Raw genomic sequence first — 26351 nt, 5'->3', positions numbered from 1 at the left:
CAGCTTGTAACAGAAATAAAGTTCCTGCTCTATGCAGATGACCTGGTCCTGCTGTCGCCCACAGAACAGGGGCAGCAGCAGAACCTGGTACTGCTGGAGCAGCACTGTCAGACCTGGGCGCTGACAGTCAATCTGGACAAGACCAGAGTTATGGTTTTCCAGAAAAAAACAGACCTGACCTGTGCTGAAAAATAAATAAAAACCTGTCTTACAACTCTTAAGCATACTTAAGCATACTGTGGTTTCTGTTAACACAAGTTTATCAGTGAAAAGACAACGGGCATTCTCAGAGTAGAATAGCCATGCTTTCCAATCAAAGACAGTCCCCCTTCCCCACACGGAAAGACAGACAAATGTTTTCACTGCCTATTCAGCTACAGGCTACAGGTGTGCGAAAAAGCTACAGGCATGCCAATCGTAATCGTTTTTATTTTTAAATGCATTTTGGCAAAGTCATGTTCCATAAAAGTACGGTAATTAAAAACCACCAATACTCCAATTGGAGTTTAAATAAAGTTTAAATAAAGTTGATGTTTTCTCTTTTGGCTAGACTTGACTATTTAGCCATGAGATTATGTTTATGTCTATGTTTATTAATCTTCCTTGTGAGAATGATAATGTAATGATAATGTAGCCTTTGGCTACAAAACTAAAATCAAAACTAAAATAAGATACATTCTACAGACATTCACAACAGCGACATATCATAAAACATTTACATTTATTGTTAAATGATTACTTTAAATAAATACTTTGAGTTACTGAAACAGCCCGTTAATAAAATTGTCACAATTTTGTTCTCGTTTGGAAGTGTAGTGTCAAACAAATGACAAAGTTCAGGTGTCTGTGAAGCAGAAGTCTCTTTATTCATATGCATATTGAAGTGTGGCATGCAACCACCAGACTTAAAAAATAAGTAGCTGAAGATGGTCCTTTATACCTTAAAACACAAAGAGTTACTATGACATATTCGAAACAAATTATGAAAAAGCAACACCTGCCAATTAATTATATCTAAGTTGCAGACTAGACAACAGTTAGTTCTTTTTATATTCTGGGCGTACAGCCAGCTTACCAAATACATGCCCTTATCTTACTGACCAAGGACAGGCAGCATCTTTATCTACATTTGAGCATAAAGCCGACGTCAAGCCACTAGACTGCATAGTTTGCAAAAAACATACAAAAACACGAAAATGATATTATTATCTCACTTCCCGGGCATCTCTCTTATCTCTTCATTCTTCAGAAGAGAGAATCAAAAATGAGATATAATGATATGTTCCGGCTTAGACCTTTAAAGGTACCCCCGTCACGAAAGAATTTGACCTCGGAACATTTACCCGGCGTAATATTGTATTTCATTGCACTTTGACAGATTGTCTTTAAATCAGTTGTTGTCAGGATATCCCCACCTCCAATTGAGAACAAAATTGCAACGATTTTATTAACTGGTTGTTTCAGTAACTTAAAGTATATATTTAAAGTAATAATTTAACAATATATATAAATGTTTTAAGATATGTCTATGTTGTGAATGTCTGAAGATTGTATCTTATTTTTAGTTTGTGTTTTGTTTCACGTTAATTTTATAAGGGAGAGTGTCATAGAGACGACTCCCTTACCCCCCATCTTGATTTAAATACTTTTATTTTTTCACAATCTGGCAATGCCAGACAGAATTCACATTCGCTGCACCAAATGGCCTTCCAGATCAGAAAATCAAGGAACAAAACAATTACTGCGCCCGGCTCCTCAATGGGATAGCTTTAACTTGCTAATGCCTTGATGTAACAGTCCAGGTGTGGCAAGCTTCTAATGTCTCCCGACTTCGGCGAAAGGAACTCGCTTTCATTGGAAGACAATGAACACATTCTAACCGTACATGCCCCCTGACCCTGTTTTGCATCAGGGAAGACGAATACGAACCTATTTCCCTTTGAAACTTATCAAAAAAGACACACTTACCAGAGCTTGCACAACTACTGTATAACTAAAAAAGACCTCTTCACTGTGTGAAAATACAACCTTTATAAGTTTATGCAGGTAAATAATTGCTATTAGGAATGATTTTTTAATCTATCAATGTTAGATTAAAAAAAAACATGTTGCCCGACGTTAGAAAGCATCTTGCATTACATTGCTTGAAAAATAATTTTATTTCGAGAGACTGGATAAGTAATTCAAGTGTTTTTTAACTTCCTGAAAAACAAGTTATAATTTAACAATATATGTAAATGTTTTCTAATATGTCACTGTTGTGAATGTCTGTAGAGTGTATCTTATTTTTAGTTTTGTAGCCAAAGGGCCTTGCAGATCAGATCAGATTCCCTTCCCCCCACGGAAAGACAGACAAATGTTTTCACTGCTTATTAGTCGCTATTCACCGCGTGGCGAGCAGCTCCAATTTCAGGCATAAGTGATAAATACTGTATATTTAGCTGAAAAGCTGTATAACACAAGAATGTCATTACTCTAGGAGGTTTTGTGAAAAAGCTACAAGTGTGCCAATTGCAATCGTTTTTATTTTTAAATACATTTTAGCAAAGTCATGTACCATAAAAGTATGGTAATTAAAACCATTAATACTTTTGCTTGGGTTTAACTAAAGTCGATGTTTTCTCTTTTGGCTAGACTTGACTATTTAGCCATGAGATATACAATAGATTGTCATTAAACAACCTTATGTTTATTAATCTTCCTTGTTATGCACAGTGGGAATGATAATGTAATGAGAATTAATTTAATCACAGAGTGCTCATCAATTGTGCTAGGAAGAAAACAGATAGGTGTTCTGAAAGGTCACATATAAACAGGTTTTCGATGGACAGAATGATAGTGTAACGATTTCGGGTTCGGATAGGACAGACACAAAAACTCAGACTTGCGGAGTTAAAAGCTGCCTTTACTTTCTTCTCCGTCACCAACTGCCAGCCAGCTCTCCCGCGCCCCGACCAGAGAGAGAGACACAACCAGTTCACGAGCCCGAGAGAGAGAGAGAGAGAGAGACCACCTACCACCACAAAGCCCTGCTGAGCCATAAGCTGAGCCCAAAACAGAGCCCCCTGAGCCAGCTGGTCCTGAAGCTCACTGACATGAGCCACACTGACACCAGCCAGCCTCAGGACAGCACTGCTAGAGCACCACAACCACAGACTCAAGAGTACCCCAGCTGGGCGCTCTTCGGCCGCTGCCCGGTGCGAATGCGCTATAATAGATTAGCATACTGTAGAGGAAAACAGTATAGGCATCATTGATATGAGGACTTTTGAAACCAAATTTCCCAAATTTAATATGTGCTTTTGTATATTGGTACAGTTGGACTAATAGGTTCTAGTAAAAACTTACAGTATTCAGAATTGGTAATGGTTAGAAATCCCATTTTATGATAAGGGACTCTGGTCGCTTTCCTAAACGGAAAGCAACTCAGTTTATACTACAGTATATTTCGCTTTGCTTGGTGAAATTGGCATGGTAATTTGTTCTCAATATTTATAGATATCCATCAATACCATATCAATCAACGCTATTATCAGTTCAGGGAAAGATATTCTGCTTGCAATATGCATGAAGGTGTGGCTTTTAACAGCAATTGTAACAGCTCTTATCCTTTACTAAAGGGTGGAAATATTCCATTGTAACAAGAAAAGGAAGTAGATATATTACATAGGTTTTTATATAATACATGCATTTAATTTACTATCCTCAGATGGCTGTTTATTCTCATTATGAGAGCTTGCTTTGTTGGAATTAGCTTGCTAATTCCAACTGAATAAAATTTTTTTTTCCTCAAATATAACAAAGAGAATTATGTTTAGGGAGAAATGATTTTTTCAAAGAAATGTTTGTTAAAAGAAAAGTCATGTCGCCGGCTGGATTTAAACCTCACTTACAAGTCCGGCACTTAGACCACAGCACTACTCGCAAGGTCATGTGAGGAGTGGTGAAACAGCCCTACACATACTGTGTCAAGAGACATTGTACAGCGTGTACTATTGTGTTGTAATACATGAATATAATTATATCGTTATTAATTTCTTTAGATATGCGATTCCATATTATATTCCCTATTAATCAAATTCTAAAAGTATGCTTGTTTGCTCCGGTATCGAGCGTATTCACAGAAAAGCTTAAAACTACCACTTTTTATACACGTGTTATTTCACATGTTAGTTAAAGACTTTGATGCTTAAAATGTTCAATACTTAAATGGGCACAGTAAAGACATTAAATTTACATATACATATACATACTGTATACAGTACAGTTTGCATACAGTAATATGTTTATGTTCCTAAATCAATATCTTTTATGAGCATGTGAAAGGCATGGTGAATCGGAGATTCTCAAAAATTACTGTACTTTGCATGATTGGAAACAGATGCGTGATTGCGAAATGCTGTGGTGTTACTTTTACAAAGACGGTCGATGAAAAAAAAGGTCATTGACCAGGTCAATACTTTGCTCCGGTATCGAGCGTATTCACAGAGAAGCTTAAAACTACCACTTTTTATACACGTGTTATTTCACATGTTAGTTAAAGACTTTGATGCTTAAAATGTTCAATACTTAAATGGGCACAGTAAAGACATTAAATTTACATATACATATACATATACATACTGTATACAGTACAGTTTGCATACAGTAATATGTTTATGTTCCTAAATCAATATCTTTTATGAGCATGTGAAAGGCATGGTGAATCGGAGATTCTCAAAAATTACTGTACTTTGCATGATTGGAAACAGATGCGTGATTGCGAAATGCTGTGGTGTTACTTTTACAAAGACGGTCGATGAAAAAAAAGGTCATTGACCAGGTCAATACTTTGAATTTACAGCTTGTCCAAGGTCATTCATTATTAATACTATTAGTCATATCTTTGGTAAAGACTTTGATGACGACAGCTCAAACATGAGAGGTTGAGCTTTATTAGCTCCACCTTGTGGAAATTACGGATTCTATTATTTTACTTGCGATACCACGTGGTATCACGTGGCACTATGCGAGAATTTATGGTAAACTGCGTCAAGGGCACCGCAAAATAATGCGGTATCGCACGCTTGTTTTGAATGGCTGCATCTGTATATATGAATGGTTTTAAGGTATGGTTGCAGTTTCTTAAGCTTAACAAAAGTTCTTCCTTACATTCCTTGCTATGTAGCAACCCCAGATTTATGGTACTGTGTCTGGTGTTGAGGAATCTATTGATTTGAGAATATCTCTATGGCTATGAAAAATCTCTTTGGCTATGAAAAAGGCCTACTTTGTGCATAGCCAAATACTTTTATGGCTGTGTCTTTGCAATTCTTATCTCTTCTTAAGTGAGAGGTTGACATTTGTCTGTGGCATCACAAAGAATGCAAATGGCTCATTATTCAGGAATGTTCCAATATGGTAATGTATGCAGACTTACCTGGTAGCAAGAAATGACTACACACATCCTAATATCAAACAGTATCTCTTACCTCTAATTAATTTATCTCAAGATTTGTTTGAGGCAAGGAGTGAGATTTGTGTCTTTTATTTCTATATTTCCTGAGGCAATATTGAGTGTATTTTGAAGAGCGGATATTTATTTTTTAAAAAAATAAATAAAAGGTTTAAAAAATATTAATATGAAATGTTGCTAAAATTGTTTAGAGCTGAAGGCTCTAAAACTTTGTTTCTTACCAACTGGCATCACATCACCTGCAAAATCACAGAAAATTCAATATGAAACCTTTTTTACTTAACACGTAATTACCTGTCAATACTGACGGCTAAGGTTGACATCTGTATTATAAATTATTTGTATTATTCAATACATATTGTGAGACTATAGTAGATCACGCTGAGTAGAATAGTTTTTTGTAAGTAATGGTGGTGTGCTTAATTAGCTGTCTGAATCAGAGCACGGTACAGGATCTTGGATGCCAGTTCAGGTACAGTTACAAAGAGTGGTCACTAGAGGTCAGCGAGAGTCAAGTTAAAAGGCCTAAATACAAGGGATTTACATATAGTGCAGTGCTGTTATGGAAGAAGAAAGGGAACATATTTTAACTGCAAAACAATAGGAAATATGAGTTCTGTTGTGGTCTGAGTGCATCAGAAGGAAGTAAAAGTAAAAGGAAGACCTTCAAGGCTCAGCAGCTTAGATAAGCCGTTGGAGTGAGAGGCTAGATAATCTTGTATCACATTAGATTTATCTTGGGATAGTTGAAGCTGAAATCCAAAGATGTGTTGTAATAGAATAGAGTCAGAAGGTCCTTGGCCACACTATAGCTAGTCAAGATCATCCACACATCACTGTTTGACAATTATGAAGTAATGGTTTCAGATTAACGGATCGTCATGGCTTCATAATAACATTGTAATGAGCTTTAGGTTAATTGGTGTAGAAAATGTGCATTATCTACTGCTTTAACATGCTGAACGTCCTATACTACATTTTTACACTGCATTACATTACAGAAAGAATTCACACAAATATAAACATGTATCATTATTATATTGCACATGGGTCGTGATGTGAATGGTTTTAATGTTTCCATTTAGGTTATGTTTCTGAAGAGTTCTGCTTAGATTGTACTGCTTAGCTATTGCCAAATAATTCCCTTCATCTTAATTGCAGCAAGACTGTAGTTGTGCTTCTTGTCATGCCCCATCAACTATGTAAAACCAAAACAGTAACTCATAACAGTAATTTGTCTATCTTACTGTACTTGAGTTTCAATTAAAATTGAAGAACTTGAGAGTGACATTTAATGCAGGTTTGACGTTTGACCCACATGTGAAACATATTGTCAACACATCATTTCTTCCACCTCAGAAATATTTCAAGACTACATCCTATGTTGTTGCTAACTGTTACTAAAGACTTTTTTTTTCTCATATTGACGATTCTAACACCCTACTCGCTGGGGTATCTAAATCTACATTGAAAAAATGATGGTACCTCTTTGTCCAGAATTTGGCAACCAGAATTCAGACCAGGTCTAGTGCAAGTGATCACATTATTCCTATCCTGAAGTCCATGCACTGGCTTTCTGTCAGCTTTCATGTTGGTTTCAAAATCCTGATGCTCACCTAAAAGGCTCTGCATTGTTTGGCACCTCAGTACCTATCTGAGTTACTATTGTGCTACTCCCAACCTTTGCCTGTCTAATTCAGGTCTCTTGTCTGTCCCCCAAGCCCATCTTCACTCTAAGGGTTACAGGGCCTTCTCCTGCTATACACCAAAGCTCTGGAATTCTGTCCCTAAAGATATCAGAGAGTAACTTTCCCTGAGGTCTAAACTCAAAACCTTACCTTTTATTTAACTGGTTCTTTGACTGCCCTTTACTTTCCTACTGTATTTCAAATACCCATCTACTATCTCCTCTCAATGTGTTGTTTTTTGCTTGTTCTTGTTCTGTAAAGTGCTTTGAGAAGACACTTTTAAAGGTGCTGTATAAAAATAAAGTTTATTATTATTGTTGTTCTTTTTAGGACTGGTAATGTAATGTACTTTGCTAACTGGATTTATGCACTTTTAGGTTGTATAGGTAACAACAAGGTGATTACATAACAGCTCAGTGCCCACTCTGTGTGTATTGTTTTAATTTTTACCATTTTGTTTTATGTGTCTCTTGCCTTTCCCTACCAGCTAACCTCATTGTAACTTTATTATTATTTTTTATTGTGCAAGCATGATTGTTTTGTAATTACACATAAAGTAAACTAAGGACATCTTCTGAACAAATTAAGCAGCCATTATGCATAGTATTTAATTAATGCCTGGATATATTTACATGTTCTGTTGTGAATTTTATCATCAGGGTTCTACATAGTCACACCAGGAGACCCTGGTAATTGGGCAAGCAGCTTCAGGATCTTCAGCCTCCCATTAATTGACAGTGTCCAGCCATCCTGTCTGAGCTTCTGGTAAGAGTGACAACATCATTTTTTTATGTTGATTGTCAAACTCATTTATCTGTTTTATAAAATAATTACAGCATTGACCTGGCTCTGCTCTGGTATACATTTTTCTTACCTATGAATGAAATATTTAGTTTGATCCAAAATGATTACATTTTGGTGGTGGTAGTGAATAAGACTTCAATATGTCCTTTATATACAGATCCAGCCATTCAAAAAGAGTGAGGTATGCTGGGTTAAGACGTAGTGGGCATGGCACAATATACCGCAATTTACTGCATGTTAAATGAGTATCCGGAAGCACCTTGTAAAACCACCGGGTGGAGCTAATAAAGCTTAATGTCTCATGTACGGCATTTGAGCTGTCGCCAGAAAACACCCAGTTTCAAATCCCAGTCACTGCTAAGAGACAATCTTTTTACAATTAAGAATTTAAGTTGTATACTCTTTAGACTTTTAATAATTTTAAACTGTGTATTACAGCATGTTAATCAGTAAACATTAAAGAGTTGGTATATTTTATAAAAGCAAGACAAAAGCTAAACAAAAGTACACAACTTTCCACCTTAATCATAAATATTTCATGCATCAAAGTCTTTAACATGGTAACTTACATGGGTAACTTACATAAGCAACTAAAGTTACACAAGTGGACATTTAGGAAACATTTTGACATTTGTTTCTTTAAAAAAAAACTTCTATTGTCCTTGTAGTGGTAATGAGCACTGTAATGTAGCGAGCTGCACCAAGGTGGCTCAAAGCGTGATCAGAGCATTACTTTTGGTCTGTTTCTCATAGAGCCGAACACATAAAATAGTCCACTATTATAGCTTATTGTGAACATGATATGTCTCTCCTGTGTTGCTCAATAGAGGTTTATCCAGCTGAGCTACAGAAGACCTCTTTCAGTCCCAGCACATCAGCACTTCAGCAGTCCTGTTATGTGCAGGGGAGCTGAGGACTGTACTGTCACCGTGCTGCAACCGGCTTGTACAATCTGTATGTCTACCGTTTGTTACAATATTAATAATGAATGACCATGGACAAGCTGTAAACTGAAGAGTTAGAGAAGACACATTGAGTCTTGTCTCTTCAGCTTGGAATTTAACCTTTACAGCTATCCTTTTGGCTATATTTTTTACATAGCTGGATGAGTAAAAATAGATTGGATTAATAACTGGAGTAAGAAAAGATATTTCACACATACTTTGAAACCACACGGCTTTGGAACAGCGGAAGGTGAGACCCAGCTGGGAGGGGGTGGCGGTATTTTGATTTTCCTGCAGCAACCATATTTCTACATTACTATAATGAGTCCCTGAGGCATACTGTTCAAATTTCAGAATTATAAAAAATAAACCTTTGTTGAGTTTGCACAAGGACAAAAAGTACATTTGAGAAGTCGTGTACTGCTTGCAAAGTAGCAGATTATGACAAAAAGCCAATTGTGCTTGAAGAATTTAAAATCTGTCTATACTATAGCTTTATAGTAGCAGAAAGTCACCTGGCTCTTACAAGTGACTCTGTTAAGCAGAGTTTGTGTTAACACACCACAACCACTTTGAATGGGTTTTAATCAACTTTGTCTGTCTGTGAAAAAAATGACCACGGGCACTTTTCCTTCCCCCTGATGCGTGGTGACAACGCGGAAAAAGTTTTATTTTATTTTACTGGGAGTATGAACATTGAGTGAGCACTGGGGCGTACAGTGAGACTAACATAGTGAGATTACTGAGATGGATACTTTTAGTAAAAATGTTGACAAATATCTGAATTTTTGCTAGATAAAATTGTATCCAGCTGTGAATCAGCTACGTGACCTTAACCCCATGAAATTGTGGAAAAGATGTTTAGTGGGCAGCGTTACTCACAGTGTAGTGACCATACGGTGTTTTAATACACTGTACAGTATAACAGTATAAAGCAAGCATGTTTTTTTTTAATATTTGTAATCGCTTTTCTTGCAAGTATATTTTGTATTCAGTTTGCTTCTGTGTGTTAGCTGGTGGGCAAACATTCAAGGTGAAAATTCTTTCACAAGGAGTGTACCTTGAGGATAAGACAGCACCAAACGTTTTCAGCTTTGCATGTCGCTCAAGCCATTTCTCTTTTGAATTGTAGTCAAAGAGGTGGGAAGACGCCTCCCCCTCCTCCTTCCCTCTTTCTGCCTGACCTGTTCCTATTTTTAACCATTCTGTGTCCGAATTGCAGTGGGTGACAGAAAAAAAGTGAACCCTGGTTTTTTGATAGTCAGATTTAATGTATGTTTGATGTATTGTGTATATAGTTGACCCTTACCTGAATGAAAACAGGACATAAAGAAAGGGTTTCAGAAATCAAACAAAGCTTTATTCCCATGCTTACAGTCTGGGTAATTGGAGGCTACGCTGTTATGCTTATGACAGCAGGAAAATTCCCAATCTTTACTCAGCAGCTTATTAAAAACAGCACCCATGATGTTCAAACCAATTTTTTTTACACAGAAGACTGATACAGCTTCGTGTTGTGAATCTGTTTTTCTAAGAAAACATGTGTCCGTGGGGGAAGGTGGAGTGTCTTTGATTGGAAAACTTGCCCTATTCTACTTTGAAAATACCTGTGAAACCAGTTTAATTCGGCACAGCCAGCACTCCCGCAGAGAGAGAGATGAAAACCGAATGCACAACATTAATGTAGGGCTTTCGGGCTCATGTGGATTTGCGCCCTACACTCTGCGGTACCACTGTGTACATACAGGACGAACATGTTGTGATATGTAGAAATATAAAAAAGGTCAATATAATGCCAATAATATTTGCTATTTTAGTTTTTCAAAGAAATATTTATTTGTTAAAAGAAAACTCATGGTGACAGCTGGGTTTGAACAACCGACCTCAGGGTTATAAATCAGTCACTTAAGCAGAAAAGGTTAAAACGATCAATTTTCACAAAGTATATAAACGTAAAATAATATGGTCAGAAGGAGCATGTAAAAACGTTTCCGAGATAATCACATGTAAGCCTTTGATGCTTAAAATGTTTAGGGAGAAATGGAATACTGGTGTGTATTTTTTCTTTAAACTACCAAGACCAGCCATATACAGTACAGTTTACATAATATGTTTATGTTCCTAAATTAATATCTTTTATGAGCATGTGAAAGGCATGGGGAATCGGAGATTCTCAGGACTTACTTTGTATGATTGGAAACAAATGCGTGAATTCGTGATCAATGAAAAAATGAAGTTTTTTCGTTTACAAAGACAGTTACAAAGAATGTGGACCAGGGCAATACATTGAGTTTACAGCTTGTCCAAGGTCATTCATTATTGATACTATTAGTAATATCTTCGGTAAAGACTTTGATGCATAAAATATTTCTGCATAATTAAAATATTTATGATAAAGGTAGTAGGTTGTGTTCTTTTGTCCAACTGAGCAATAAATAGGCATTTTAATAAGTGAAGCTTATGAAAACCGAAGAAAAAAAATACTCTGAAAAGATAAAAGAAGCTTGAAATTATTATTATTAAATTAATACTGTTAATAATGACCAGACACATTTGTTATAGTTTCAGTGGTATTTTTAATAACGTTTTTTTATTCTCGATTCTAATGACAATATATACAATTTCGTTTTAAGGCTTGAGGCGTCTGTTAATTTGCCCCACTGAATAAAATGTTTTGAATTCAACCGGTTGAACAGTTGACAGTAATCATGTTTGCTAATTCACATTTTCATTTCATTATAAATATAACTTAACATTAAACATTTTAGAATATATACACAAAAAACGTGTTAATATAGTATACATAATATTTACAATTTTATTTTAAAAAAATATTTGTTAGAAGAATAACTTCTGCTAGAAGGTTGTATTGAAGCCAGATCGTAGATAGAACCTCTATTTACAAACCCAGTGCACCAATGGGCAGCTTGGAAACATAGCTGAGACGAACAGCTTAAACATGTTTCTAAAGTAATCATGTGTGAATGAGTCAAATTAAAAATAAAACGTGTTTACAAAGAACGTATATTATAGTAATACTACCTGCTATATAAATACATATATTTAGATCCTTAAATTAATATCATTATTAAATTCTTTAGATAAGCGATTTCATATTATGTTCCCTATTTAGCAGATTCTAAAAAGTTTTAGGTTTTTAACTGTGATAAATAGCGCAAGTATTCATAGAAAAGGTTAAACAATGGAATACAGAGGGAGTTTCAGAAATTAAACAGGTCTGGAACACCCTGTCTCAAAAATAGACGTTTAATAAATTGAAGTTTGTGAAAACAGTGACAAATCACCCCCGATTTTAACATTTTAACTTTTTATGAAGTATATTAACTTAATATAGTCAGAAGGAGCACGTAAAAACTTTTCCAAAATTACCACAGTATGTAACCGAATGAAAGACTTTGTTGCTTAAAATATTTAGGAAGAAAGTGGAATACTTGTGTGTATTTTTTATTTAAACTATCAATACTAGACATATACAGTTTACATAATATGTTTATGTTCCTAAATTAATATCGTTTATGACCTTCAGACATGTAATGCTCCTCTTCTTTTTATGCTCAGCTTCTAAAATTTCCCTTTAGTTGTAAAATTCCATATTAAGATAGATAGATACTATATTGATCCCGTGAGGGAAATTGCAGTGCAGCAGATTTAAACATACACAATAAAGAGATTAAATGAAGTAATCGTTTTACTAACAACCAATGCACCACGAGTACCGCCAGTTGGTAATTTTGGCCAGCCAATCACGTACTGCGGTATAATGCACTGAACTGTAGATAATTTTGCGCGGTACAGGGTTTTACTGTGTATTTTGAATGGCTGAATCTGTATGTTCATGTCTGTTATTGATCAGATTATGCATTCTATTTGTACGCACGAGGAAAAACAACATGGTGCTGATAATATTTGCAGACTAAGTTTTAGGAAATTTTGAATAATTTAATAATAAAAGCAATAACAGGATCTTCTGAAGCTCAGCCTCCTGAGGTTTGTTCTTTGAGAAAACATTAAGAAGAATGGATAGAATCAGAATATATATTATACAGTATGTAGGAAGGTTCATTAACAGGTGTGGATGTGCCACTCTTCACTTTTCTGCTAATCACCTACAACCTGTTTTTAGTGACCTCATGTCAAACTTTTATTTAGAGGTTCTAATGAGCTCAGTAGATCACCAGAAAGCCACACATCTCCCCGACAAAAATCATTTTTCTGTGTTTTCTGTGTGGCTGTCCTAACCTATATTCTCCACTCTTATTCTGATCACCATGGGTCTTTGAGCTCTGTTTTATACTTCCTGTGTATTCCAAGGTCATGCTGGGGCATACAGATGCAGCCATTCAAAGTGAGCGGTACAGACACGTACCAGAGGTAATTGGCTACGGTGTCGCGCATTGTGACGCACGATGACGGGCGGTACCGCGGTACGTGATTGGTTGACCGACAGGGGCACTCGTGGTCCGTTGGTCTGTCGTAGAAAGATTTACAGTAAACGTCTTTACTGTGCCCGTTGTAGTATTGAATATTTATATGGAATTTTACCACTGAAGGGAAATCTTAGTAGCTGAGCATAAAAAGAATAGGAGCATACTGTAACGCGTGTGAAGGCCATAAATGATATTAATTTTGGAACATAAACATACAGTATATGGCTGGTCTCGGTACTTTAAAGAAAACATACACGAAACATGGTTTCAGTATGACCAGATTCGGTCTTGAGATATTTTTAACTTGATTTACAGTATTTGAGAGGTATGTCTTGACACCGATACTACGTAAATACTGCTCACGTATATGTTTCTAGGTTTATATTATGCATTTCATACGGTCAAATTACTTTTGAGCAACTGATAAGAAGCACGAAACGGTATGCCCAGGGCGTTTTACTTTTCATTTTGTTCTAATGCAGTGCGGGGACTCTGCTTTAACTATATCGCCATGGATTGATTAGAGATATCAAGTACATACAAGTCATTTTTTAAATGTTGTAGTTCGTCTTGTAAAAATGTTACGAGTACATCATCTGTCAACAATTACACAGGTTCTGTTTCCATATTGCAGATTTTGGTTACGTAATATTATTTTCTAATTTCACGTTGTGAATATATGATTTGGGCAAACAGAGCCGCAAAGAAGTACATTATGGGTTGTTGTTTTTTTTTGCGTGGCGCTGTGGGTTAGGTTCCTGACTCCCATGTCACACGGTCTGTGATCGAATCCCACTAGAACTATGACTTCTTTTTTTAACAAACATTTCTTTGAAAAAATGAAACGTTTCCCTTGGTCAGAGATTACATAAAACCTCACTTGCACCAAAAAAATTTATATTTCTAAATATCACAACATGATCGAATTTAAGTCTTTTTAATAACAATGAATAGTCACCTATGTGTTACAAAATAAACATTTATATTGATTTGAATCTCATTTTGATTTAAATCGTAAATGCGTGTTTAAATATATGTGTTTAAAGGCGATATACAAAAGCGCTGATTCTTATGGAATGTGTTCCACCGGGGATTCAAAAAAGTTATTTTTTTTAATCGCGTATCTAAGGAAAATAGCAGTATAACTTTGTTCATGCACATCATTATACAGTATCTCATTTTGTATTTCTATAAAACCATGACACCATCCTTACACAAAGCAGAAACTTCTTGTATTTTCCGATGACATACAAGTGGAAAGATTACAGATTTTAATCTTCTTTTTTCTGAAACAGGGAAAATCTGATCATGTTTCTCTATAACAATAATAAAAAACTTTATTTTACATATCACCTTTAAAAGTGGCATCTCAAAACAATACAGTAGATGTAAACCACAGATTACAAAGTAAATACCCAGACAAACGCAAACGCGTTTTTAATAAAATGCTTTCATTCATTCAACAGAGAGAGAGCGTAAAACCTGGGTGTAAAAGCTGTTCCTTTTTCTGATCACTCGCTCTCTGGATAAACGTCTCGCCTGTCCTGTTCTTTGTTTTCCTAATTTGCCGATTATGCCTGCTGCGGTCCACTCCTACCCTCACACCTACCGTAAAGAAGACTATTTTAAATTTCTTTGCGCATCCTTAAGGTGATATCACATAAAGGTGATATGTAAAATAATGTTTTTTTTATTATTGTTATAGAGAAACATGATCAGATTTTCCCCGGTTCAGAAAAAAGATCTAAAGTATACTAGTTAAGAAAAATAAATCTAAACGGGGAGAAAGCTATGCTGAAAGTTTATTAAGATACTTAGAAGACAAAGATATCAATTTATTTTAGTTAAAATTTTATATATCACCTTTAAAAGTGGAATCTCAAAGCAAAGTAAATACCCAACACTGATTGTACCCATCTGTCATGCTAATAAAACACCTTGAATTGAATTGAATTGAGGGAGAGAGGGGGTGAGGGCGAGCGAGATAACCAGGACGTAAGGCAAATAAGATACACTCCACAGACATTCACAACAGCGACATATGAAACGTTTGCACATATAGTTAAGTTATTACTTGGTTTTCAAAGTGCAATGAAATACAATATTGTTGTTGTTGCTGTTCTTGTTGTTTTTATCCTGTAAAGCGTTTTGAGAAGCCACCTTTAAAGGCGATATATACTGTAAAAGCGCTGATTCTTATGGAATGTGTTTATTTTTTTTAATCGCATATCTAAGGAAATCTCAGTATAACTTTGTTCATGCACAAACAGTGGCATGTTACATTTATTAATTTGGGTTTCTCCTCTTGCCAGAAAGCTCTAAATTGCATTTTGAGTGCGGTTTTTGACTTTGAAACTGCGACACTTATCATTCAACCAGAGCTCGAAATATCACAAGGACCCTCAAGAGCACAGCAAAGACTGTATTAAAAGAATCGCGGATCTAAAGAAATTAATAAGATATAATTATATTGTATGTTACACCTACAGTAGTTCACTGCTTTAAATACATCGAATTAAGAAAGTTAGGTGTAAGCACTTTAGATCTTTTTTTTCTGAACCAGGGAAAATCTGATCATGTTTCTCTATAACAATAATAAAAAACTTTATTTTACATATCACCTTTAAAAGTGGCATCTCAAAGCAATACAGTAGATGGAAAAACAGTTAAAAGGGACCAAAGTAAATACCAGACAAACGCAAACGCGTTTTTAATAAAATGCTTTTATTCATTCAGCAGAGATATAAAGTTAATATCGAAATAAAGTTATTTTTCAAGCAATGCAACAAACGTCGGGCAATGTGTTTTTTTTAATCCAACATTGACAGCCACATCTTAAATCTTGTCAGTCAGTTCTTTTTTCTCTATTTGAATTGTGGCTTACACATCGCACGACTTTAAAAGCTAGAAAGACAGGTTTCGATTCACATTAGTTGGCAAGCCTTGTTTTGTCAATGGACAGCACAAAAAAACAGACAATACACAGGGAGGGGGAGGTCACGCGAGAGAGAGAGTTTTTTACCCTCTGTCAAAAAACCCAAATAACCCGGGGCAGAGACTCTGGGGGAATCATTGTGTGGTACAGAGCGGAGCTCAGTCAATTCTTATGGAATGTGTTTTCTTTCTTCTTTTTTTCAGCATGGAATTAACCTGTTACTTGATTCATATGGATGCCCGGTTCTGCCGGGGATTCAAAACATTTTTTTTTTTTAATCGGGTATCAAAGGGAATAGCAGTATAACCCTGTTCATGCACAAACAGTGGCATGTTACATTATTGATTTGGGTGTCTCCTCTTGCCAGAAAGCTCTAAATTGCATTTTGAGTGCGGTTTTTGACTTTTTTTAAATTGCATTTTGAGCGCGGACAGCACATACAAGGGTTAATTGCACAATGAACTGCGCCAAGAAATTTAAAATAGTCTTCTTTAGGTGTGAGGGTAGGAGTGGACCGCAGCAGGCATAATCAGCAAACCAGGAAAACAAAGAACAGGACAGGTGAGACATGTAACCAGAAAGCGAGTGATCAGAAAAAGGAAATGGTGTTACGCCCAGGTTTTTGACCCAGTTGTTTTAACTTGCTAATGCATCAGACACATTTCCTGGCGTATTGTGTTTTAAATAAAATAGGAGTGTCTTTCCCTGGTATTAGCTCATCGGTATGGTGTAAGTTTTATCTGTACCATACCATACAGTATATAGGTACAGAATTCAAGCTGCACCACTGTATCGCTTTGGTAAGGAGACGGACAGTGGCCAAAATCACGAAGACTCTCTCACACCAAATAATGAAGAAGAAAAGAAATGGGAAGTCAACACGGGACATTGTGCAGCAGTTGGCTTCGATGGACATCTTCGTTTCTGAAAGCACAGTGAGACGGCATTATAAAGGGGAGAGGAGGCAAAGAGAATCTAAACCGAGGACGATTCAAATGTAAATACATTTCTAAAAATACCTTTCTTGCATGTAAATACAACTACGCACATTATTTTTAAAACTAACTGTTGATCTCTTTTTTTTCAAGTCCTATTGTGCGAGCTATCGACAAACTGACTGATGAAAATGATGAGCTACCGGCGATGCAAGTCCAAAGACGGCTATGGGCTGACCTCGGTGCGACCGTTAGCCGGACATCGATAAGAAGAGTACGCAGGAGGCTTGGATGGAGATACAGAAAAACCAACACATGCCCCATGATAAGGCTAAAAAACAAAGAGGAAAGACTCAATGGATTGAATGGCGCTCCAATGGATTGAACAGGGGGAGGCATTTCAGGATGTACTTTTCACTGACGAAACAACAGTGGCTCTGGAACAGTTTTCAACAATGGCATTTTGCAAAAAGGGGAGATATGTGGACAAGCCAAAGCCCAAACATCCACTGAAGGTTCACATCTGGGGGGGTATATCTAGAAGAGGCCTGGGACCATTTCTTATTTTCGAAGGAATTATGGACCGTGAATTCTTCGAGGAAGTCGTGGTCACACAGCATGCTGCCCCATATATCAGGGAGCAGTTTGGATCAAGGCACCGTCTCTTTCAAGACAACGATCCGAAACACACAGCAGCAAGGGCGAGGCTTATAGCAGAAGGAGTGAACTGGGTGAAAACTCCAGCCGAATCCCCAGATCTAAATCCGATAGAGATGGTTTGGCATTCGTTGAAAGACTTCGTACGGAAAACTGCTAAGCCCGTCACAAAGCAGGAACTGATCGATGTGATCTATAAATTCTGGGAGGAAGAACTGACCTAACAAAATTGTAACAATTTTATTAACAGGCTGTTTCGTGTTCTTTCTAGGATTGTTGACCGGGGCGGAGGACATTCAGGAATGTGAGTCTGAGAAATACAGTCTCACGTTTGTGGACAGTCTGTCCACAAACAAAACATGTTAAAAAAAATGTAATAAAAAACAATTACTTTTTGTCAATGGAAAACCGGTGTGTGTGTCTCTCTCTGCTGGATGAATAAAAGCATTTTATTAAAAACGCGTTTGCGTTTGTCTGGTTTTTACTTTGGTCCTTTTAACTGTTTTTCCATCTACTGTATTGCTTTGAGATGCCACTTTTAAAGGTGATATGTAAAATAAAGTTTTTTATTATTGTTATAGAGAAACATGATCAGATTTTCCCTGGTTCAGATCTAAAGATCTAAAGTGCTACACCTAACTTTCTTAATTCGATGTATTTAAAGCAGTGAACTACTGTAGGTGTAACATAACATTCAGAAATAAAATCGAGAATAGTTTTGTGGTGTTTGTTTAGATGAAACGTTCCTAAAACGTATAACGTAACAAAATTAAAGACGATTAAAATCTGTAATCTTTCCACTTGTACTGTATGTCATTGGAAAATACAAGAAGTTTCTGCTTTGTGTAAGGATGGTATCAAAAAGTAATCTTAAGTGGTGAGAAAGCTGTGATCAATGTATTTAAGGGACTTAAAAGTAAAAGGAGATGCTTCATATTGCTTGACTAATTTTAAAAACTAAGTTATAAATGCAGATGCTCCCTCGGTGCCGCGCCGGGTATAATATCAAAATATACATTCGTCCCGGGCAGAGGCCGAAGAGCGCCCGGCTGGGGTGCGCGGGGAAGAGCAGGACAGGAGTGAAAGTGGTCAGGGTGGGGTTTAGAAAGGCGTACAGTCTGGGCAGGTATAGATTACACTTTTCTAAAATGTATTTCAAAAATAAAAACGATTACAATCTAATCCTTCCACCTTTGATCCCAAAATCCCAAGAAAAATAAATCTAAACGGGTAGAAAGCTATGCTGAAAGTTTATTAAGATACTTACAGATGCAGCCATTCAAAATGAGCGGTAAAAACCCGCGGTGCAGTAACCAATCCGCAGGGCACCGTAGGGCGGTAAGTGATTGGCTGGCCAAAATGACCGACAGGGGCACTCGTGGTGCATTGGTTGGTAGTGAAAACATTTAATCATTCAATGTCTTTACTGTGCACATTTCAATCCGCTTAGTTTTGAATATTTATATGGAATTTTACCACTAAAGGGAAATTTTAGTAGCTGAGCATAAAAAGAAGAGGAGCATAACGCATCTGAAGGTCATAAACGATATTAATTTTGGAACATAAACATACAGTATATAGCTGGTCTTGGTACTTTAAAGAAAAAAATACACACCAGTATTCCATTTCTCCCTAAACATTTTAAGCTACGAAGTCTTTAACTAACGTGATACCGGAGTCAACAAGCATACTTTTAGAATTTGATTAAAAGGGAATATAATATGGAATCGCGTATCTAAAGAATTTAATAACGGTATGATTATATCCGTGTACTGCGACAGGGCTGTGTAGGGCTGTTTCGCCTGCCTGTTCATGCGAGCTGTCTTGTAGCCTACTGGTCTAGGTGCGTGACTACCAACTGGCAGGTTGTGTGTTCGAATCCAGCTGGTGCTGGACTTTTCTTTTAACAAACATTTCTTCGAAAAAATAGAATAGCGATATTATGGACAATCAATTGACTTTTATATTTCAAAATATCGCAACATGATCGATATTTGCGATATTTTGAACATATCTTCCCTTCTGACAGCGGTTCCTGCTTCTAGTGTGTGTGTGTGTGCAACAGAGTAAATTTTTATAGAGAAATGGAGGCTGGACAGTATGCGTTACAATATAAACATTTATATTGATTTAAATCGTGTTCTGATTTAAATCGCAAACGTGTGTTTAATTATATGTGTTTTTTAATCATAATCAGGCTAATGCATTTCTACATTTTCTGTATGAACCAGCTTAGAGGTTCATACAGAAAGACAGCTTGTGTTTAAATTGAGTGTAAGGTAATTTATGCTTCTAAAGTCATGGTCAGCATTTATTATTGTACTGTGCTGTAAACTTTTTCTGTGCCTAGTCACATTATTTTATAGCGTTTTTATTGCGTTATTAAATCCGGTGGCGCTGTGTGTTAGTTTCCTGACTCCCATGTCACATGGTCTGTGATTGAATCCCATAGAACTATGACTTCATTTTTTAACAAACATTTTTTTGAAAAAATGAAACGTTTCCCTTGGTCAGAGATTAAATAAAACCTCACTCGCACCAAACAAATTTATATTTCTAAATATCACAAAATACGTTCATTGTCTTCCAATCGAGTCGAGTTGACATTGGAAGCCTGCCACACCCGGAATGTTAAACTAACGCATTAGCACGTCAAAGCCAGTATTGGCTTTAGTATTCCCCCCCTCTCCCCTCAATTCAATTCAATTCAAGGTGTTTTATTTGCATGACAGATGGGTACAAGCAGTGTTGGGTATGTATATTGTAACGCTTACGGCAGACAGGCACTGTGTAAGAGCCAGCGCACCAGAGCAGCGCACCGAGGGAGCGTAGTTTTTAAAATTAGTCAAGCAATATGAAGCATCTCCTTTTACTTAGTGCCTGAGCATAAAAAGAATAGGAGCATACTGCAACGCGTGTGAAGTCCATAAACGATATTAATTTTGGAACTTAAACATACAGTATATGGCTGGTCTCGGTACTTTAAAGAAAACATACACACCAGTATTCCATTTCTCCCTAAACATTTTAAGCATTAAAGTCTTTAACTAACGCGATACCGAAGTCAACAAGCATACTTTTAGAATTTGATTAAAAGGGAATATAATATGGAATCGCGTATCTCAAGAAATTAATAACGATATAATTATATTCATGTTGCAAAAGAACTGCAACGGACATAAAAACTCCCTTGCTTTTAACAGAGCGTTCCATAATTTCTAACTACGAAAATGCCAGGTGAAAGGATTTGTAAACATATTTTGTTAAAGCAAGTCAGTTTTTTCCGCAACACATAAAAGACATTTTTCCAAGAAAGTTTAGCCTTTGTCACTAATGAAACCACTAAATAAAGACATAAATATAGAAATCTTAAGATTTGTTTTATTTAATGTTGGTAGCAGGATGAACTGTCAGAGTGTATATTTTGTCGCAGAGTTGCTGCAAGATGTTAACAGTGAAAAAGGTATTTAGAAATGAGTTATTTCAAGATGAAAATTTTCAGAATAATTGCAAATCTAGCAGGATAGAGAAAGCACAGAAAACTAGCAGTTAGATTGATCAGATTAGTATGAAAAGTCATTTAGCAAAGGGAATGAGAAGAGTGACAAACTAGTATACTTTAGATCTTTTTTTCTGAACCAAGTAAAATCTGATCATGTTTCCCTATAACAATAATAAAAAACTTTATTTGATATATCACCATTAAAGGTGGCATCTCAAAGCAATACAGTAGATGTAAAAACAGATAAAAGGACCACAGATTACAAAGTAAATGCATATAAGAAAGACAAGCAGTTAGAGGTGCTACCAAAATTAGAAAATGAAGCAGATACAGACACTAAGTCTTCTGAAAAGAAAGGTTCTGAGGTTAGATTTAAACTGGCCCTGGTGTGTGTGTGTGTTTGTGTCTGTCTGTCCTGTGATGGACTGGCGCTATGTCCAGGGTGTATTCTGCCTTGTGTCCGTCGCTTACTGGGATAGGCTCCAAATCCTCTGTACTGGATAAAGAGATTAGAAATGGATGGAAGTAAAGGCACTGTGTGGATGGAACTATACACAGTGTTAGAAACCCACTATGAAATGGCAGCATCTCACTGAGAATAAAACATTTTATACTGCTGGCTTAAGGAAACAGCCTTTCCACCTCTCTTGCACATCAGTATCCATACCTAGTTATTTAAACAAATTGCCTCTAATTATAAACATCTTAATATGCTGGCTCTGTGGATCCGCATCAGCTATGTTTGCCCATTCCTTCAATTCATGTGCATCCAACACACAGTTCAACGCTAGCAACTACACAAAATCTAAAATATGAGCTCTACTTGCCACTTACAGTACCAACAGTACCAGCTAACTTTAGTAGTGACATTTTCATGGATCTTTTTAACAATAAAATTTACAACATCAGACTTCAGACACAATTAAACAGGCCTCAAAAAAGTCTGGTACAAACATTTTCAGCATGGAATAAACCGTTACTTTAATGGTATAAACCTTAAATGGATTCATATTCTCAATAAGATTTGGTGCTCAGTAACATGACTTAGAAAATGACAGAAGACATACGTATCATGCTTATCCTTCTATTTTTCATAATCGTAAACTCCTTAAGGCAGTTACATTTTCTCTGTTCTGACCTGGAGTTACAGAGAAATTTAAATTCTAATAAGAGATTTGTAATGAGGAAAGTCATACCAATCACTCATACAGTACCAGGATTTGCAATTACAATACAAATACTTTCTTTCTGTATGTGTTTATTTTGCAGTTTGAGTCTATGGCATTCCTTTGGGGGTCTATACTCCAAGGCATGACTTTTTTATGTATAAACATCAGTATTTACTGCTATTAATTACTGTACGATTTATAGTTGAAATCTGAGCCTAGATATAAAGTTAGATATAAAGTTAAAATCTCGACAAAGCAATGTAGGAAATACAGAGAAAATAAATCCTTTCTGACATCTAAAATCAGTTTCGATCAAGGTCTCTAAAACGAACAAGAAAAAGAGGATTTTCGGAGGGCAATTACGCTGTGTTTATATAGAATAACTGATTTATGAGCAATCTAATTTCTTGTTCGTTTAAAACAGTGAAATGTCAGCTGCAAAAGATCGCACCAGAAACAGCACTCTCTCTGCCTGTCATAGACGTTCAGGAAAGGCTGAATGAAGTCATGTCAAGTACAATAATTCGGTGATCAATAATAACAGTTGTAGGACAGTATATAAGGAAGATAAGGATTTTGAAGTTGACTCGAAATCTGATAGGTAACCAGTGCAAGGACTTGAAAACAGGTGTAATGCATCCCTGATAGGATTCTTGCTGTCATATTCTGAACATATTGAAGATTGCTCAGTGTGGATTTAATTTCCCCAGTGAACAGGATGTGCATTTATTAATTCTAGAAAAAAAGCCTTTCTTGATTTCTCTAGTTCTTAGTTTCTCTAGTTCCCTTTAAAATAAACTATTATTCCACAATGCAGAGTATTACATGGCCAGTATTTACACATGATATTTGTGATTTAAAGAAATTAACACAAGCAGCTTTTGGAGATTTAAGTGTTGGCTGAGTTATTGCAGGATAAAAGACTAGAGATGTTGGTAAGAAGAAGATAATTTGGGGAAAGCTGAGGAATACACTTATAACAAGAACACTTCCTAATGGGGTTAGGCATACTTTTGATGAAGATGATGAAGTTAACAGACTATATGTTTACATAGATACTGAAATAAGGATTGTATTTTAGATTATGTGTAGTTGCTGGCATTGAACTGTGTGTTGGATGCACATGAATTGAAGGAATGGGCAAACATAGCTGATGCGGATCCACAGAGCATATTAAGATGTTTATAATTAGAGGCAATTTGTTTAAATAACTAGGTATGGATACTGATGTGCAAGAGAGGTGGAAAGGCTGTTTCCTTAAGCCAGCACTATAAAATATTTTATTCTCAGTGAGATGCTGCCATTTCATAGTGGGTTTCTAACACTGTGTATAGTTCCATCCACACAGTGCCTTTACTTCCATCCATTTCTAATCTCTTTATCCAGTACAGAGGATTTGGAGCCTATCCCAGTAAGCAACGGATACAAGGCAGAATACACCCTGGACATAGCGCCAGTAGATCACAGGACAGACAGACACAAACACACACACACCAGGGCCAGTTTTCCCATAAACCAATTAACTTACCAGTATGTTTTGGAGTGCGAGAGGGAGTCATATCACACGTATGGAGAAAAACCATGTATCCCAGAGAGAACATGTAAACCCCACACACACAGGATGGCAGGAATTGAACCTAGGACCCCAGTGCTGCAAGATAGCAATGCTAACCACTTCGCCACCATTATAAATGGATGGGTATCTTAGTTATCTTTCTAGTTCACAGGTTTGCATACATAATTTAATTTTGAAAGCCACTGAGACATCAGGTACTACTCTTGTATTTATGAAAAAGAAACAAAACAAAAAACATACTAACAACTGTGCCATCCTACTCCTTAGTAAATACATTTTATTATTCATAAACAGTTAACATTGTTAGCAAAATATTTTGAATTATATTTAACCCTATTTTTTCTTTAGTTTTGTATTTAACTTATTATATGATAGTCAGACTTAATGTATATTTGAACAATGAAAATATATTTTTACAAGATGCGGGGGAAAGTGCAACAGCTTATTACAGTGCTAAATTTAATATTATTGATTGCTAATAGTTTATGCTAACACCTAACTTTCTTAATTAGATGTATTTAAAACAGTGAACTAAGTGTAACATACTATTCAGAAATACAATCGAAAATAGTTTTGTGGTGTTTGTATGGATGAAACGTTTCTAAAATGTATAATGTAACAAAATTAAAGACGATTAAAATCTGTAATCTTTCCACTTGTAATGTCATTAGACAGAAAAACACGTTTCTGGTTTGACTAAGGATGGTATCAAAAAGTAGTCTAAGTGGTGAGAAAGATGTGCTTAATGATAATTAAGGGACTTAAAAGTAAAAAGAGATGCTTCATATTGCTTGATTAATTTCAAAAACTAAGTTATAAATGCAGACGCGATTGCTGCCATAAGCGCTCCAGGCAGCAGAATGTTCATTCTGTACTGCTGAGCTCCGCGCCTCCTCCCTCTCTGTAAAATCCTGGGTTCGGTAAAATGTTTCAGGCATTGATGTGAAGGACAACAGAGCTTTCACTGGCCGATTATCGTTATTATCATTATAATCATTATTATTAATAATGATATTAATTTAAGGGTCTAAATATCTAAACATATGTATCTGTATAGCAGGTAGTATCACTGTATTCCACTTTCTTTGTAAACACGGAAAAACAGATTCACAATGCAAAGCTGTATCGCTGTGTAAAAAAACCCGGTTTGTAATGAGCTGCTGAGCTAAGAATAGGAATGTTCCTGCTGGCAGAGGGGGTGGAAAGTGCCTGCGGTCATTTAATTAGTATTGCAATTCGCACTGATTCCCTTGCGAAGATATGGACTTAAGAATATTCGTGCCTGGTCAAAAAATGGCATTAAGCACTTAAAATTAATATGGTTAATAATAGTAAACTGTAACATGCTGTAACAAGATCGGTTAAACTGCGAAGAAAATGCTTTCAGAGAAAATGTTTCAGGTGTGAAGAACATAGATCTCCAATGCAATTTCAACCAAACCTGTTCCCACACACCCTGCCCCCACTACCATTAGAATATACACAAAGCACTGAAATCTTTCGAGCTAATGATCAGGTGACCCGAGAGAGCGAGAGAAACACAAAGGGGTGCGGAACCAGGGAACTATTTACATGGAAAACGGGCGATCTCCCCAGACTGTCCGCCCGTTTCACTGTTACCTGGATACCTCTTTATTTAGAACTCACTAACACTGATTTTTAGTTTAGAAGGATTCAAGTAGGGTTTTAGATGAAAGGCAGCGACCTTAATCAAGCCCAAATCATAACAGAACCCATTCAGAGCCTACATTACATTTTAGCGTTTCATTCTGAGCAGAAGACTCTCACACCTGAAGAAGGCTTGCGTTTTCTCTCTTCTCTTTTAAGCATGTGTACAATGTGTAATTACAATGCTGTAATACAATTTGAATCGTATGGGGGGGAGGTGTCTTTCGCTGGAAATCTCGCCTGCTTCTACTTTACGAGTACAACCCCCTCTCTGCCGGAGTGCTGGCTGTGACGAATTAAACCAGTTTCACAGGTTTCAATCACAGACCATGTGACATGGGAGTCAGGAAACTAACACACAGCGCCACCGGATTTGATAACGCTATAAAAACGCTATAAAATAATGTGACTAGGCACAGAACAAGTTTACAGTACAGTACAATAATAAATGCTGACCATGACTTTAGAAGCATAAATTGCCTTACACTCAATTTAAACACAAGCTGTCTTTAGCCCTCTAAGCTGGTTCATACAGAAATGTAGAGATCCAGGCTCAGAACACACAGCTTC

The 26351-nt window shown here is 36.4% G+C and overlaps 1 protein-coding gene across 4 annotated transcripts in view; it reads left to right on the top strand.

Moving 5' to 3' along the window:
• The window catches only part of tmprss15 (transmembrane serine protease 15), a 255332-nt gene that overhangs the window by 85622 nt on the left and 143359 nt on the right, over positions 1–26351 (top strand). For all 4 annotated transcript variants that reach the window (XM_088922408.1, XM_088922411.1, XM_088922410.1 and 1 more), the window contains one exon: positions 7803–7908. In XM_088922408.1, the coding sequence (XP_088778534.1) occupies positions 7803–7908 (106 nt within the window). The remainder of the gene's footprint in view (positions 1–7802; positions 7909–26351) is intronic.

This window comes from Atractosteus spatula, chromosome 7, assembly GCF_055471065.1.
Source record: "Atractosteus spatula isolate fAtrSpa1 chromosome 7, fAtrSpa1.hap1, whole genome shotgun sequence".
Taxonomy (NCBI): Eukaryota; Metazoa; Chordata; class Actinopteri; order Semionotiformes; family Lepisosteidae; genus Atractosteus; species Atractosteus spatula.
Note: the sequence above shows the minus strand (reverse complement) of the source record. Positions and strands in the feature narration are given on the sequence as shown.